At 44.0% G+C, this 14,330-nt stretch overlaps 1 protein-coding gene across 1 annotated transcript in view; it reads left to right on the top strand.

Annotated features, from left to right (window-relative positions):
• The first annotated feature begins 9,127 nt into the window (after nt 1–9,127).
• The window catches only part of C8B (complement C8 beta chain), a 42,267-nt gene continuing 37,064 nt past the window's right edge, over nt 9,128–14,330 (top strand). The window contains exon 1 of the mRNA XM_007462565.1: nt 9,128–9,417. Within this exon, the coding sequence (XP_007462627.1) occupies nt 9,326–9,417 (92 nt within the window). The 5' untranslated portion in view covers nt 9,128–9,325. The remainder of the gene's footprint in view (nt 9,418–14,330) is intronic.

Genomic DNA, 14,330 nt, shown 5'->3' with positions numbered 1-14,330 from the left:
CGGGGCACGAACCCGTGTCCCCTGCATCGGCAGGCGGACTCTCAACCACTGCGCCACCAGGGAAGCCCCTCCTGCTTCGTTTTGCTTGTAAGGTCTGTTGATCCTCTTCTGAGTGTCCCTTCACTTCTCTCTCTCTCTCTGGATTGTGTCACTTCCATGTATCAGGAGGCTTTAAATCCTTTGGAGGAAGACCTTGGTCTTTACACCTGCCATTTCTCAAAGTCGGAGTTAAGTCTTCAGTCCTCATCAGAGAATTGCTGCTTTGCCTGTGAGTCTGGAGATGATGTCCCCCTGGTGGCGGGACAGTGGCATACCTATCTCTCTAATCAAAACGCTCTACCCCCCTCTGTGAGCCATATTTTCTAGAAGCAGTGGTTAAAGAAAGGTATTTGTAGACTCTTTTGGGGGAGAAAGAGGCTCTTCCTGATTAAGACTTACATTTAAAAATAGCAACAATTTCATGAAACAATACTGCTTCCTGAATGTGGTAGCTGGTCTCCAAAGATGGTTCCCAATGAATCACACCTCCCTGTATTCGCAGCCTTGTGTTACTCCCTCCCACAAGGGCTGGCCCTGTGACTCACTTTAACCAATACAATGAGATAGAAGCAAGGTAGCACCAGGTCCAGGCTAAAGCCCTGGTCTGGCAGCTTCTTGGAGCCCTGAGCTGCCATGTAAGGAGCCCCTGTGGAGTGGCCACCTGAGAAAGAGGCCCCGAGGAGGACAGAGGCCCCGAGGTGGTCAGAGGCCCCAGTCAAGCCGTCCCTGCCAATCCTGAGCTGTCCAGCTTCCCAGCCAGGTCAACAAACGTCTGAGTGGAGAAGCCATTTGGAATGTTCCAGTCCCAGCAGACGTCATATGGACCAGAGATGGCCACTCCTGCTGGGCACTGTTCAAATTCTTGACCTCCAGAATTGTGAGTTATAATAAAATAAGTGATGTTTTAAGCCACTCAGTTTGGGGATGGTTTTTTGTTTTTTGCTGTACGCGGGCCTCTCACTGTTGTGGCCTCTCCCACTGTGGAGCCCAGGCTCCGGAAGGGATGATTTTTTAAAAATTTATTTTCTTGAAGTATAATTGATTTACAATATTGTGTTAATTTCTGCTGTACAGCAAAGTGATTCAGTTACACATCTCTATATATTCTTTTCCATTATGGTTTATCACAGGATGTTGTATATAGTTCCCTGTGCTATACAGTAGGACCTTGTTGTAATCCACTCTATATGTAACAGTTTGCATCTGCTAATCCCAAACTCCTAATCCATCCCTCCCCGACGCCCTTGGCAACCACAAGTCTGTTCTCTATGTCTGTGAGTCTGTTTCTATAGATAACTTCATTTGTGTCATATTTTATATTCCACATATAAGTGATATTATACGGTTTTTGTCTTTCTCTTTCTGACTTACTTCACTTAGTATGGTAATTTCTAGGTCCATCCATGTTGCTGCAAATGGCATTATTTCATTCTTTTTATGGCTGAGTAGTATTCCATTATATATATGTGCCACGTCTTCTTTATCCATTCATCTGTCAGTGGACATTTAGGTTTTTCTCATGTCCTGGCTATTGTGAATAGTGCTGCAATGAACACTGGGCTGCATGTATCTTTTCGAATTATGGTTTTCTCTGGATATATGCCCAGTAGTGGGATTGCTGGGTCATACGGCAACTCTGTTTTTAGTTTTTTTGAGGAACCTCCATACTGTTTTCCATAGTGGCTGTACCAATTTACATTTCCACCAACAACGTAGGAGGGTTCATTGGGATGATTCTTTGTGGAAACACCAGGTAACAGAAACTCTGGGTCATACAATGTAACATCAGTAATTGCATCAGTAATTCAAAAATCTGACCATTCAACCACTACACTCTTTGGTTTGGGGTTTCCAAGCACAGATGAAGTTTTCCAGAGTTTCTTGCCTGCCCCAAGCCACCACCCCGATGACATCAGGAAAGTATATGATTCTAGTCTTTACACTTACTCGGGTCATCATTGTAGATGTGTGCAATTACTCGAGTTTATTTCCTCTAGGAACCTGGGAGATCCATGTGGGCATGGAGCAAGGGTGATATTTACTGCTGCACCCCCCAGTTTAGCACAGGGCTCCCTGCACAGTAGACATCAAAAATATCTAAATATTTGAATGAATAAATACATTGGTGCAAAGTTCAGATTGGTATGAAGGTCAGAGTAGCTAAGGCAAAGATTGAGAAATTATTCATTTGCCAGGCTAAGTAAAGTTTGAACTTGATCCACTGGTGAGTGAATGAACAGATGAACAGGGTAGCTTAAATTTCACCATTTGCCACAATCAATCCACAAAATCAATGTAACTACATAATTCACTGAGTCATTTCAAGTCCCCCAGGTAATTAGTTTCCTGGCACATTGCCAGGTGGAATCCCATTTCCCCTCCTTACACATTTCTAGCATTCCTGGAAATACATGAAATAGAAAATGAGTACTCAATATTTTATTTTAAAGCAATTGCCTGTACTTTAATCTAAAAACATTTACAAAAACTTGTTGCTCTGGGTTGAACTCGAGATGTTTCGTTGCCAATGCCAGTAATGTCAACGGGCTTCGTGGGGTCAGTGAAATATCCTCAGAGTTTGGGAACCAAAAATGTGTTTAATAGAAAATGTGATGTACTATGCTCCAGTGTTAAACATACAATTATGTATAGACTCTGAGAACCACTGGGTGACCTATGAATCATCCACCTTTTTGCCCACGTGTGAATCCCGGACACACTGCTCCTTCACGATCTATGTCTAAAAGTTTTCTCCAGTGTAGGGACTGCATTAAAAGCATGATTTTCACCACTGTCATGGCCCACCTGTCTTCTAGTGTTTCTTCTTTACCTCTTCTCACATATACTGTAGAGTCCTCTCTGATCAGGTAACCACTGATCAGGTAACCACTAGTGTGTTCTCTATATCTGTGAGTCTGCTTCTTTTTTGTTATATTCACTAGTTTGTTGTACATTTTGGATTCCACATATAAGGGATAGCATACAGTATTTATCTTTCTCTGTCTGATTTCTTTCACTGAGCATAATGCCCTCCAAGTCTATCCTTGTTGCTGTGAATGGCAAAATATCATTTCTTTTTTCGTGGCTGAGTACCATTCCATTGTATATAATCTCAATAGCTCAACACAACAGAAGTTTCTTTCTTACTCAGGCATGGACTAGTCAACAGGGAGTAGGGAGGATTCTGCTCCACTCAGTCGTGCAGGAATCGAGGCTGCCAGAGGTTCCGCCCTCTCCAACACGGGCTTCCAAGGTCACCCTGGGTATCCGCATTTGGCAGGCTGATGAGGGAAAAGTGTGTGGAGTGGCACAAGGGAGGGTAAGGTGGCACGCATCGCTTCTCCCTGCATTCCACGTGACGTTAGTCATAGGGCCAAGTCGAATTATGGGTGCGCTGGGAAATGTAGTGTAACTGACTGCCTCAGAGGAAGAGAATGGGGGTCCGTGAACAGCTATTCTCTTTTCCATGAAAAGATGGGACTCTTCATTCATTTTCCTGGCTATCTTTTTTTTTGCCCCTTCTCATTTTTCTAGTTCATAATAGATCCATTTCCTTTTCTCCTGTGGGTTATTGTTTTGCCAACTGGTCCTCCAAAGATCTCGCTGCCCACTCGGTCCATGCACACTTCTTTCTGGCCACATTTTGCACCACCCTGGTGCTAACACCCCTGCCGTGGAGAAGGAGTTCCAATGTGCATCACCACCTCTGGTGATGCAGTTATCACAGCGGTCTGCTAAGGGCTCTTTTAAATCAGGTTCTCCAGGGCTCAAGGACAAATCAGCAGCAGAAACCTTGGAGACGAGGGGCTCACAGACACTGATTAGGACTCAAACAATAAGAGGGGCATAACGCGTTCCCTCCGGGATCCAGGGAAGGTGAGCCTGGAAGACCAGGAACTCAACTTAAGAGAGACAAGCCTGGGCACATCAATCCACAGAACCAGGTAACCAAGAAGGAAATGTGAGCTGTTTGGAGGGGGGCTGCTCGGAACAGCTGCCAAGCTCAGCCCTGGGGACTTAATATACCTTCCTTAACAGAGAACCATAATCTCCGTCATAATAACCCCACCTCTGTGCACAGCTGCATTGTTTACAAAGCCCTTCACAAAGGGCTTCTATCAACGACAGGAGACAGATATTACGTTTATGCTTCCTTCTCCTTCTGTGCCACCACTGCCCTAATTCAGGCCCTCATCATCTCTCGTCAGACTATTATAACAGCCTCCTAACGGTCTCTCTGCTCCAATTGGCCTCCCTCTAATCCATTCTCTACACTGCAGCCGAGTAATCTCTCTCACAAAGAAAGCTGCCCCGTTCCTTCCCTCCTGAAACCCATCAAGAGCTCCCCATTGCACTTAGGATAAAATCCATATCATTAACCCTGCCCATCAGGCCCCTCCTGCCTGCCTCTCTGGTTTCATTTCTTTCCACTGCTCAAGCTGAACTCCAGACTCCAGCAGCACTGAGTGGCTTTGGTTCCGCACAGACCCTGGGCGATTTCTTACCTTTGCATCTTGATTTTTCTGGCCTCTCCCTGTACTGCCACGCGCCCTCCCTTTGGTGCTGGGTTTGCTACCTCCTCCTCAACCCTTAGGGGCCAGCTCAAGCATCACTTTTGAGAAATGTTTCTCAGTGACCACATGCACACGCACACACATGCACATCTGGCTACATCCAAACCATACTAATGCATGTCTCCAGCACTGCACTCATCACACGGTACTGCCCTGATGTATCACTATGTCTGTCCCTCTCACCAGGGTGTCAGCTCTTACAGGAAGGTCTATTACATATTCATCTTTATATCCAGGCACCTAGCATTGGACCTGGCATCTAGTAGCTCTCAATAAATGATTATTGAAGCCTACATTTGAAACTAGGGAAACCAGTGCTCAGAGGGCTTAAGGGATTTGTCCAGGATATAAACTAATAAATGAGAGAAATGAAATGCCAATCTAGGTCTGTCTGATGTCCCAAACACTTCAGAGTACTCCACACTGCCTTCAAAGAGACCACAGATAATTTTGTGAGCTGAAAAATTTCTATCTCTTAAAGGAATTCTTCCTTCTTATTTCATTTTGTTTTTACTTCTTTGGAATCTCAGATCCTTTTGAGAATCTGAGGAAGGCTATGGACTTTTTCTCCAGAAAAATGCACATACGCACCAAATTTTGTATGTAAAAGAAGAGTGTATTAGCCAGGATAAGGTAGCTGTTACTGCAGTAACATATAGACCACAAAATCTCAATGAAATAGCACATTTAAAGTTTAATTCTCACTCATAGAAAGTTCTTTATGGGTCAGCAGGGACTCTCCTCAGCTAGTGTGTCAGGGCTGTAGGCTCCCTCCATCATAAGACACTGGTATCTCAACACATGCTCTCAAATCACCAGGACAGAAGAAGAGAGAAATAGAAAAGGTACACAGGCTTTTAACTGCTTCAGCATGAAAGTGGCACATGTCTGGGATAAACTGCAAAATGTCCACAAATTCCATCCCATGTTGTATGCACACCCCTTTACAAAGTGACTCTGCTTTTCCTCCTATCAACAGGTATTATCTGTCTCTGTCTCTTGAATGTGGGCTTGGCCATTTCTCTGGCCAATGGGACATTAAGAAACATACTGCAGTCAGCGGCTTTAAAAGCACTTGTGCATTGGAGTCTATGCTTTCTTGCTGCTCTTTGGAACCATGAGATCACCATGAAAAAACCTTAGTCTTTTTGGAGACATGCGGCTTAGTTACCCCATCACGTCGGCCAATAGTCAGTACCTACAGACCAACAGAATAAATCCTCAAGCAGGTGAGTAAGGCTATCCTGTATCAGCCCCCTGCTGAACATCTTAGCTGGCTGAGGTTGCATGAGTGAACCCAGGCAAGACCAGCAGAACTGCCCAGCTTAGCCCAGACTTACTTGATGACCCAAAGAATTTTTGAGCTAATAAATGACTATTATTTTAAGCTACTGAATTTGGGGATTATTTGTTATGCAGCAAAAGCTAACTACTACAAAAATAGGAACCAGAGTGCTGCTATTAAAAAAACCCCTAAAACGTGTAGCATTGATTATGGAACTGGAGGCTAGAAAATTAGTTCTCAAAGTCTGGAAGAACAACACTGTCAGTGGATCCATAGACCTAGAGCTTTGAATTCCTACATATAATTTAAAAGCCTGAAGGCACATGATTGTTTTAAAAAACTCTTTCCTGGTCAGAGAAGAGAGCTATGGCCAGAGAATGTTGAGGTGTGATAATTGTGCTAGACCTTCGTCAGTCCTGGAAATTCCTAAGAAGAGGGTAAAGCCTTGAGATTACAAAAAGAAGATGTTAGGAAACTTGACTCTAGTCATAGATTGACTACTTAGCAACTATAGAACCAATTGTGGAACCTCATCTCGTAGGCATGGAAAACGATACTTTGTTTTTATTGTCAAGATCAAACAAGATGATATATGGGGGAAACTGTTAAATTGCTAAGAACTGTCCATGAAAAATATGTGTATTATCAGCACAGCCTGAGGCTGCCATCCTCCTCGCATGACCTCAGGTGAGCGGCACCTAATGCCACCAGGGGGCGCTATGAGGTCGGAATTCCAGGAAACCCATTGGAGCCTGGAGTCAAACCCAGGAGAGTCCATTGGGAGGGCTTTCTTGAGAAAGTGACATTAATATGAAACATAAAGAATGAGTCCTATTTAGCCACGTGGCACATATTCTGGGCAGAGAGAACAGCACTATGCACAAAAAATCTGGAGATGAGTGAGCACACGATTCATTCGTGTGACTGCCCTCTCTAAAATCTGTGGCTTCCTCCATGAGTCCTTTAGGTTTAGGAGGTGAAAAAAGAACCCTATCTTGTAAGGATGTGGCTTCTCTTAAATGCAGGCAGACACGAGAAAGGACGTGGATCTTTCCTGAAATGCAATTTTCTGCTCCTTTACAAATGATTAACCACCACAATCAATTGTGTCAAAGTTCAGGTCACTGCATCCTTTGGGACAGAGATGAGAAAATGCCTTGTGCTTGGGATAATAATAACTGGAATGCACACAGGATGGCCTGAGAGCAGAACTTGTGTTCTGTGTTCTGGGCACAGTTAATGCGAAGGGTCTTCCGCCTTCTGTGTCTTCCCATCCATCCCCTCGCTGCTCTTCCTTGTCTGCACTCCCAACCGCAGCCCAGCTATTTCAGCAGACAGGTCAGGATGGGAGCAGGCTGGCACTTCCAACCTGCATCAGCAAGTAAGTTTAAGGGCTTAATGTTTTATATAGTCAAGGCTTAAAATAACCTTATGAAGTAGGTAATAATGAATTATGATCCCCATTTTCCAGATGAAAAAAAAACAGTCTCAGAGAAATTAGGTGGCTTGTTCAAGGAAGTCAAATCCAGGCTGTGTTCCTTCTACCAGCCCACCCTCAAGTTGCCCGCTGCCTCTCCCCTCCGAGGCCGCTCACCTACACCTGCCAGATCAACAGAGACGAGACGGTCATCGACCACGTTCCTCCATCTCTTCATGGGCTGCAGATGAGTTTCGTAAATGCCGGGTCAGTGGAGTTTGTACTTTAACTTGTTGCTTCTAAGGAGTCAGTGATGGGGGTACATCTGAGAGCCCAGGCCATTTGTATATGGCCTTCGAGTTTGCATCAGGCCTGTTTTACACTGCACTTGTGTGCTCCCCACCAGAGGCAGGGCTGGTACCATCTCCAGGCTGGGATTCGGGCCTGACACTATGTCGGCAGTGGAACTGAAAATGTGAAGACACCCACCCCACATCTGGTCACAGGCAACCTGGGAGTCATTTCTAGGAATCATTTCTAGAGTTATCGAAGTGAACATTTGCTTGAATTATGCCATTTCAAGAGACCCTTAGAGTCACATTTGTCTTTCATCCAGTTTAATGGCGAGGCCACATCGAAACGACAAGGCAATCAGCGTGCTGTTCAGAATGATGAAAAGATGAAGGGAAAGCACTTTTCCAGTCTCAAATAAAACAAGTCTGACCCACCCTACATGAGTGGTACCTGCCTTTGCCGTGCTCACCCCTAAGGAAAGTCCTCTGACTTTGAACATGGGAGAAGTGATGGGTGAAGGGTGAAGGCGTTTGAGTGTTTTCCATGTGCTACTATCACCGTGGCTCCCAGGGTTATCAGCAAATACTGGAGACAAATGTTAAATCTGATACCAATCATCTCCTATACTGCACTTCCCAACAAGGTCAGGGCAGCCATCTATTTCTCCCTAAATATAATAAAGTCCTACAAAAGTTATACAATAAGAACAACACGTATTTGGTTAATTAGCCTCATACAGTTATCATTTTTATAATGCCTATTTGTGAAACATTTTCACACTTAGCATCTCATCTGAACCCTCCTGACCCTAAGTGATGGGTAGGCCGAGCCCTCCCACTTTATATACATATGAGGAAACAGAATCAAAGAGAGTCAGTAAAAATGTCAGCTCAAAACAATATATATATCCTCTCACTTATAGAGAGAGAACATAGTATGTGCCAGCACTGTTCAGAGTGCTTTAAATCTTTCAATTTATCTGATATTCACCACAATCCTGTGAGGTGGGGACTATTTTATCCCTGTTTTGTAGATGAAGAAATTTGGGCCCAGAGAGGTTAATAATTTGCCCTGGGTCCACAGCTGGTGAAAGATACAGAGAGAATTTGAACTCAGGTAGATGAGCTCTAAAGCTCTATAGCCTCTTACTGACTTGCTCAAAGTCACGTAACTAGAAAGAGGCAAACTGGAATTCAAAGCCTGGCCTGTCTGACTCCAGACCCTGTATTTACTTAGTAACAATAGCTCACATGTCTGAGTGCCCAGCGCGGGCCTGTTCTAAGCGCTTTATTTGCATGCACTTATTTGATCCTCACCACTTTCCAAGTGAGGAAACTGAGGCATAGAAGTAAAGTGACTTGCCCAAGGTCCCAAAGCTGTGGCAGAGAAAGGATTTGAACCCGGGCAGTCCGGACCTAGAGCCCAGTCCTTTTTGCCTCACTAACCATCTGTCCTCTCAGCTTCTTACCCCAGAGTCTGTTATATGTGAATCAAAACCAAGCTGCAGCACATTTTTCCATCATTCTCATTGGTTTCTGGAGTCACAGATAAGTCTTCTGTCCGTGCAAAGTCTAAGGCATTTCTGGTTACTGGTGGCTTTCTGTTTACTTTGCCCAACTGTTTGCTCTCTGGGGACAGAAGCTGACAGTAGCACTCCCTGTGCAGGCTCTTCATGGATCCAGGAGCCTCAGTCAGATATCCTGTCGCATAGAGAAAATGAAGACATCCAGGGTGTGGGCTTGGAGGGCACCGGCCGAGCTGTTTCTTCTCTGTGCTGCCCTGGCATGTCTCAGTTTGCCGGGTTCCAGGTAAGTGACGGTTCCGAATGACTCCCTGATCAATAATATGACGGGGAACATAAAGCAACATCATAGTGACCCTCTCCTTGTCACGTGCCTATTAAATAAGGAACATCTCCTGAAGCAATTTGCATGTGTGTCTGATAAAATAATATCAACAACCCTTCAAATTGTTGTGGAACCCAGCGGCCAACTTCAACAAAAGTTCTTGTAGGAAACTGACATGTTTAAATGTATTTTTTCATGCTGAGAATACTTGTTCTGTATTCTGAACAAAACCTTGGCATGATTCTTTATGCAAAAGGGTTGTTATGTATGGGGAAAAAAGCCAATTCATAACAATGATTTTAATATGAGAGCGACCTACCCTACCTGCTCATCAACCTAAGCTCTTTGTTCTCAGGCTCCTGCACACTCCCTCTCTCTCTCTCTCTCTCTCTCTCTCTCTCTCTCTCTCTCTCTCTCTCTCTCTCTCTCTCTCTCTCTCTCTCGCTCTCCCTCTCTCTTTCTCACACATACACACACACATTCCAGATGTTCGCAGCAGTTAAATGCTAGCTAATTTATTTCATAATTTTTTTGGTATTTGTTAATAGGGTGCAAAAAAGGCTAAAAACAAATATCTGAGTTGAAAGCTCAAACTTAATCTGAGTGAAAGTTCAAACTTGGGCTCCACTGAAAGAAGCACCAGTGATATGGCAATTGGGGGATCCTTCTGGTACAGGAGAAGCCGCTACCATCAGAGGCTAAAGCTGTCAGCTGTCCTAGGCTTGTGAGCCATCCCGTGGGAAGGACTGTTAATGCCACACCTCTTACTCATTCCATGAAAGCTGTGTGCACAGTCTCCCATGGGGGGAGCACCTGGTACCCCCTGGTACGCACCCCCTGGTGTCAGCTCTGTTGAGCACTCAGCCCCCATTGGGCACCACCCCGAGACTAGGGTGAGGAGTGTTTGCTACCCATTGGGCACTCAATGAATAATAGGTATTATGATTATCAAGAATCTCAACTTGGCCCTGAGAAGAACAAAGAAGCCAAGGCCTTCCTTGTGTGTACTATGTGTCTATCAGGATCCAAGGAAATGTGTCTGTAGTGGAGGATTTAAAGGGATCATAGCAACCCTACATATGGACCCCTATGTGAGGCCCGTTGTCAGGCTCTGAAGCTACAGAAGTGAATAGGACACAAAGGGCTCATGTTCTCATGGAGGAAACCAACATGTGAGCACATATTACGTGTGCTGTTGCAATAAACAGCACAGGGGCAGGTGGGAAACAAGAGAGGAGTGATTGGCTTTACCGGAGATGGAGTCTGGCAAGGCTTCTGGAAGAGAGGATGCTTGAGCTGAATCTTTACACAGGAATAGGTATTTGCCAAATGGCCAAGGAGGTGAAGGGTGTTCCAGGCAGAGGAAGCAGCACAGACAAGGGCAGGGAGATGAGAGAGCCTGGCTTGTTCCTGAAGCCACACATCTACTTAAGTAAGCCTTGGGCACAGGTCAGAGTGGGGAGCTGCCAGAGATGGGACCAAGGAAGAGTCAGCAGGAGTCAGATCCTGGGTGGAGCTGGGGCAGGGGGGTGGCGCCTGTACACCAGCCGAGGAGCTTGAGGCTTATCCTCTAGGCAATGGGGAGCCATGGAAGGGTTTTAAGCAAAGGATCGATCGACACAGTCAGATTTATATATAGGAAGTTCACCCAGAGGTAGGAAGTGGAGATGTGAGTGGGTGAGTATAGACAACAGGTTGGGAAACCTTGCTTAATCGTCCAGCGGTGTCATGAGATGGGGTGTTATCCTTACTCACTATATAGAAGAGCAAACGGGTCCTCAGAGAAGAGAAGAGATTCATTCACATCTCATGAGTCTCAAACCCTTACCTGAATCCAGGTTTAGTGCTCTGGCCTCTACCCATGATTCCATGGAGCAGTCTTGAACGTGGCACGTGTTTGAATTCCACACACGAAGTGGAGGAATAGCCTTCAGTTCTGCAACAGGAAATGCTGAGACCTCGTTTGTACTAGCTAAGAAAGGTTTCTGTGTTTAGTTACTCTTGTAATCAAGTCAAATGAAATACTCATTATGTCATCTTAAGACTTATGTTTGCTTACTGCCACTCTGTGCCAGGCACTTAGGTACATTAAGTCTAATTCTCAAAGCTATTTGAGGTAAGTGCTATTGTTTATAGTTTGTTACAGAGAGGGAAACTGAGATTTGGAGAGATAACTATCTCTAGGTTCCTCACTTAGTATATCAATATAACAGAATATGGATTCATATCTGTTTTTTTTCTGGTTCCAGAGCCCCTGTATGTCCCTGTATCTTTCTGCCTCTTGCTAATGCATTATCTCTTCTCCACCTGCATTGTGGATCTGACTTGCTGGACTCCCAGGCCATTTCTCTATCTCTGGACCACACATTTGTTGCCTTGAGAGTTTGCTTTAAATTTCATTTCTACAATAGCAAATGACACAGAGAAGAGAAATTGAAAATCCACCACCCAGAAGCTGCCCCCTTCCAGCAAAGAGGAAGGATGCTATTTGCAAAGGATGCAGCTGCCTAACAAATTGTGTGTGACAAGAAAGTTGTTGTGTCAGGGCATTTCTGCAGAAAGCCAAAATATATTGATGCACCCATATGTAAGCTTATGGCTTGCAATTCACTGCTGACCTAATCCTGCCGTATGCGATGGGTCCACCTTTCTTTTGATCAGAGACTCCTGTTAGAAAGAGAGTAGGAGACAGGAACCAAGTGAAATATGTCCTCCTGCTGGCAGCTGCATTCCATGCACCTCGAGGAATGGCAGGTACCTCCTTGCCAGTCCTTACGCAGAGGATACGTTCCAAGGACTTGTAGAAGGGTGTTTGCTGTAGCATTGTTTGCAATTGCAAAACATGAAAAAAATATATAAACATCCTTCCAAAAGAAAAAGAATAAGTTGAATGCAGAGTATGTCTTATGATGGAACATGTAGATAAAAGAAAGGAACAAGACCTCTTTATGAATCAACTTGGATAGGCCAGAAATACAGTGTTGATTGACCAAAGCAAGTTATAGAATACTATGTCCAGTATGAGTGCAGCTCACAAAAGCAACACTATGTGTTGTGTCTATATGTATGTATGTAAACATTTAAAAAACTGGAAGGATGTACAGCAAATTCTATATGTTGTGTCTATATGTATGTATGTAAACATTTAAAAAACTGGAAGGATGTACAGCAAATTCATGACAGTAGTATCCTCTGAAGAAGAGAGGAAAGTGAACTGGGGCTGGTGTAAACCACAGACGTCACATTTATAAGGTTATTTTTTATGTAAAAAAAAAAAAAAGACTTGAAGGAAGTGAACCAAAATGTTAACAATTGCCAATCCTGTGTTGTGAAAACCTGAGTATTTATTATTTTGTTTTCTGTACTTCTCAGCATGTTTAATTTTTTCAACGTTAAAAATACACAGAGGATTTTGAATGACAGAAGTCAAGGCAGTTGGTCAGAACGTCCATCTGGTTCATCTCTGTAAATTCACAGCGTGAAGGCACGTGTTACAGTAACCATACACAGAGGTCCTGACTGCCCCTGTCCTCTGTTGGGTCCATGCTAGTCCCAGGAATTAAAGATGCAATTTAATGCTAGGCTTGCTTTCAGATTTGCATTTTATAGTACTAATAAACCACACACGTTTAGCCAGTGTAATTTACAAACATGCTGTTTATTCAGCTGATCACATCAGTGTATTGCCACCTCCATAATGAAAAGAGATCTGGTGGTTGTAACCACTTTTTACCAAGTTCCTTCTGTAAGTGATCATCTTGCCCATTAACAGGCTTTCACATCTCAGAGGGAAAAATAATTGTGACTCTTAATAACTGAGTGTGGACATTATTTATCTACTCAGTCTCCACTGTGGCCTGAATTGGGTGGAAAGTTGCTAAAAACACAATGTAACTATTTCTTAGTGGCAACAGAAAGAGGATACCCTGAAGAGCTGTCAAATACCTACTTAGGAGAAGACAAATCACAGACAATATTGTTTTGTCAAACCTGGGCAGATTAGTAGATAAGAGCACATTCTGAAGCCCCCAGCTGCCTGGCAGCATCCTGACTCAAGTAACCATTTTAAAGACTACACCTGTGGTTCCCACTAGTCTTTGACCTTTCATTAAAGATCCAGCTTTACTAGGCAATTGATTTTTGCTGATCTCTGGGGTGGTCATGGAGATAGATTTCACTGTAGTTAATATCATCCTCTTTTTTTAGGACTCTTGCCAAGTGAGAATGTATCGTTAATGACCTTGTCTGGAGTGATACGTTAAAATTTTGAGACATTGGAAACTATGTGATGCTCTGCCTAATGAATGAATCTTGGACACAGGGATGCAAGAGGCCTTGCGTGGAGATGGAGGGGACTGGCAGAGTGGATGCTGGCCTGATTCCCCAACGGGCATCATAGAGAAATGACCTAACAGAGACTAGAGTTGAGCAGACCTCGGCTTAGACCCCAGCATGACCACATACCAGCTGCATGGCTCTCGGCCATTTCCCTCATCTCTCTGGAAGGTTGCTGCCTTCTAGCATTGCTGTCAGGATTAGATGAGATGGCATGGGTGAAACATCTCAGGCAGGATCTGACACGTCCTGGGTGCTCAACAAATCTTAATTCTCTTTCTCTTCTCTTGTCCCTTTTTACCTTGAAAAGAAATGCAAATTACAAAGAATCTTTCAGTGTTATACATTCTTTCAGATGGAAGAAAAATAGAAACCATAATATACCCATCGTATTACACATGGTGAAACCAGAGGCCTAGACAGATTAAATAACATGCCCGTTCATTCCCTCTTTTACTCGATGTCCCAAGACTGCCAGGAACGCAACAAAAAGTGTTGCCTTATCTTCTAGACAGATTTCAGATCTCATTCTTGATTGC

This window comes from Lipotes vexillifer, unplaced genomic scaffold (genome assembly GCF_000442215.2).
Source record: "Lipotes vexillifer unplaced genomic scaffold, Lipotes_vexillifer_v1.1 scaffold54, whole genome shotgun sequence".
NCBI lineage: Eukaryota > Metazoa > Chordata > Mammalia > Artiodactyla > Lipotidae > Lipotes > Lipotes vexillifer.
This window is presented reverse-complemented; position numbering and strand designations above follow the sequence as displayed.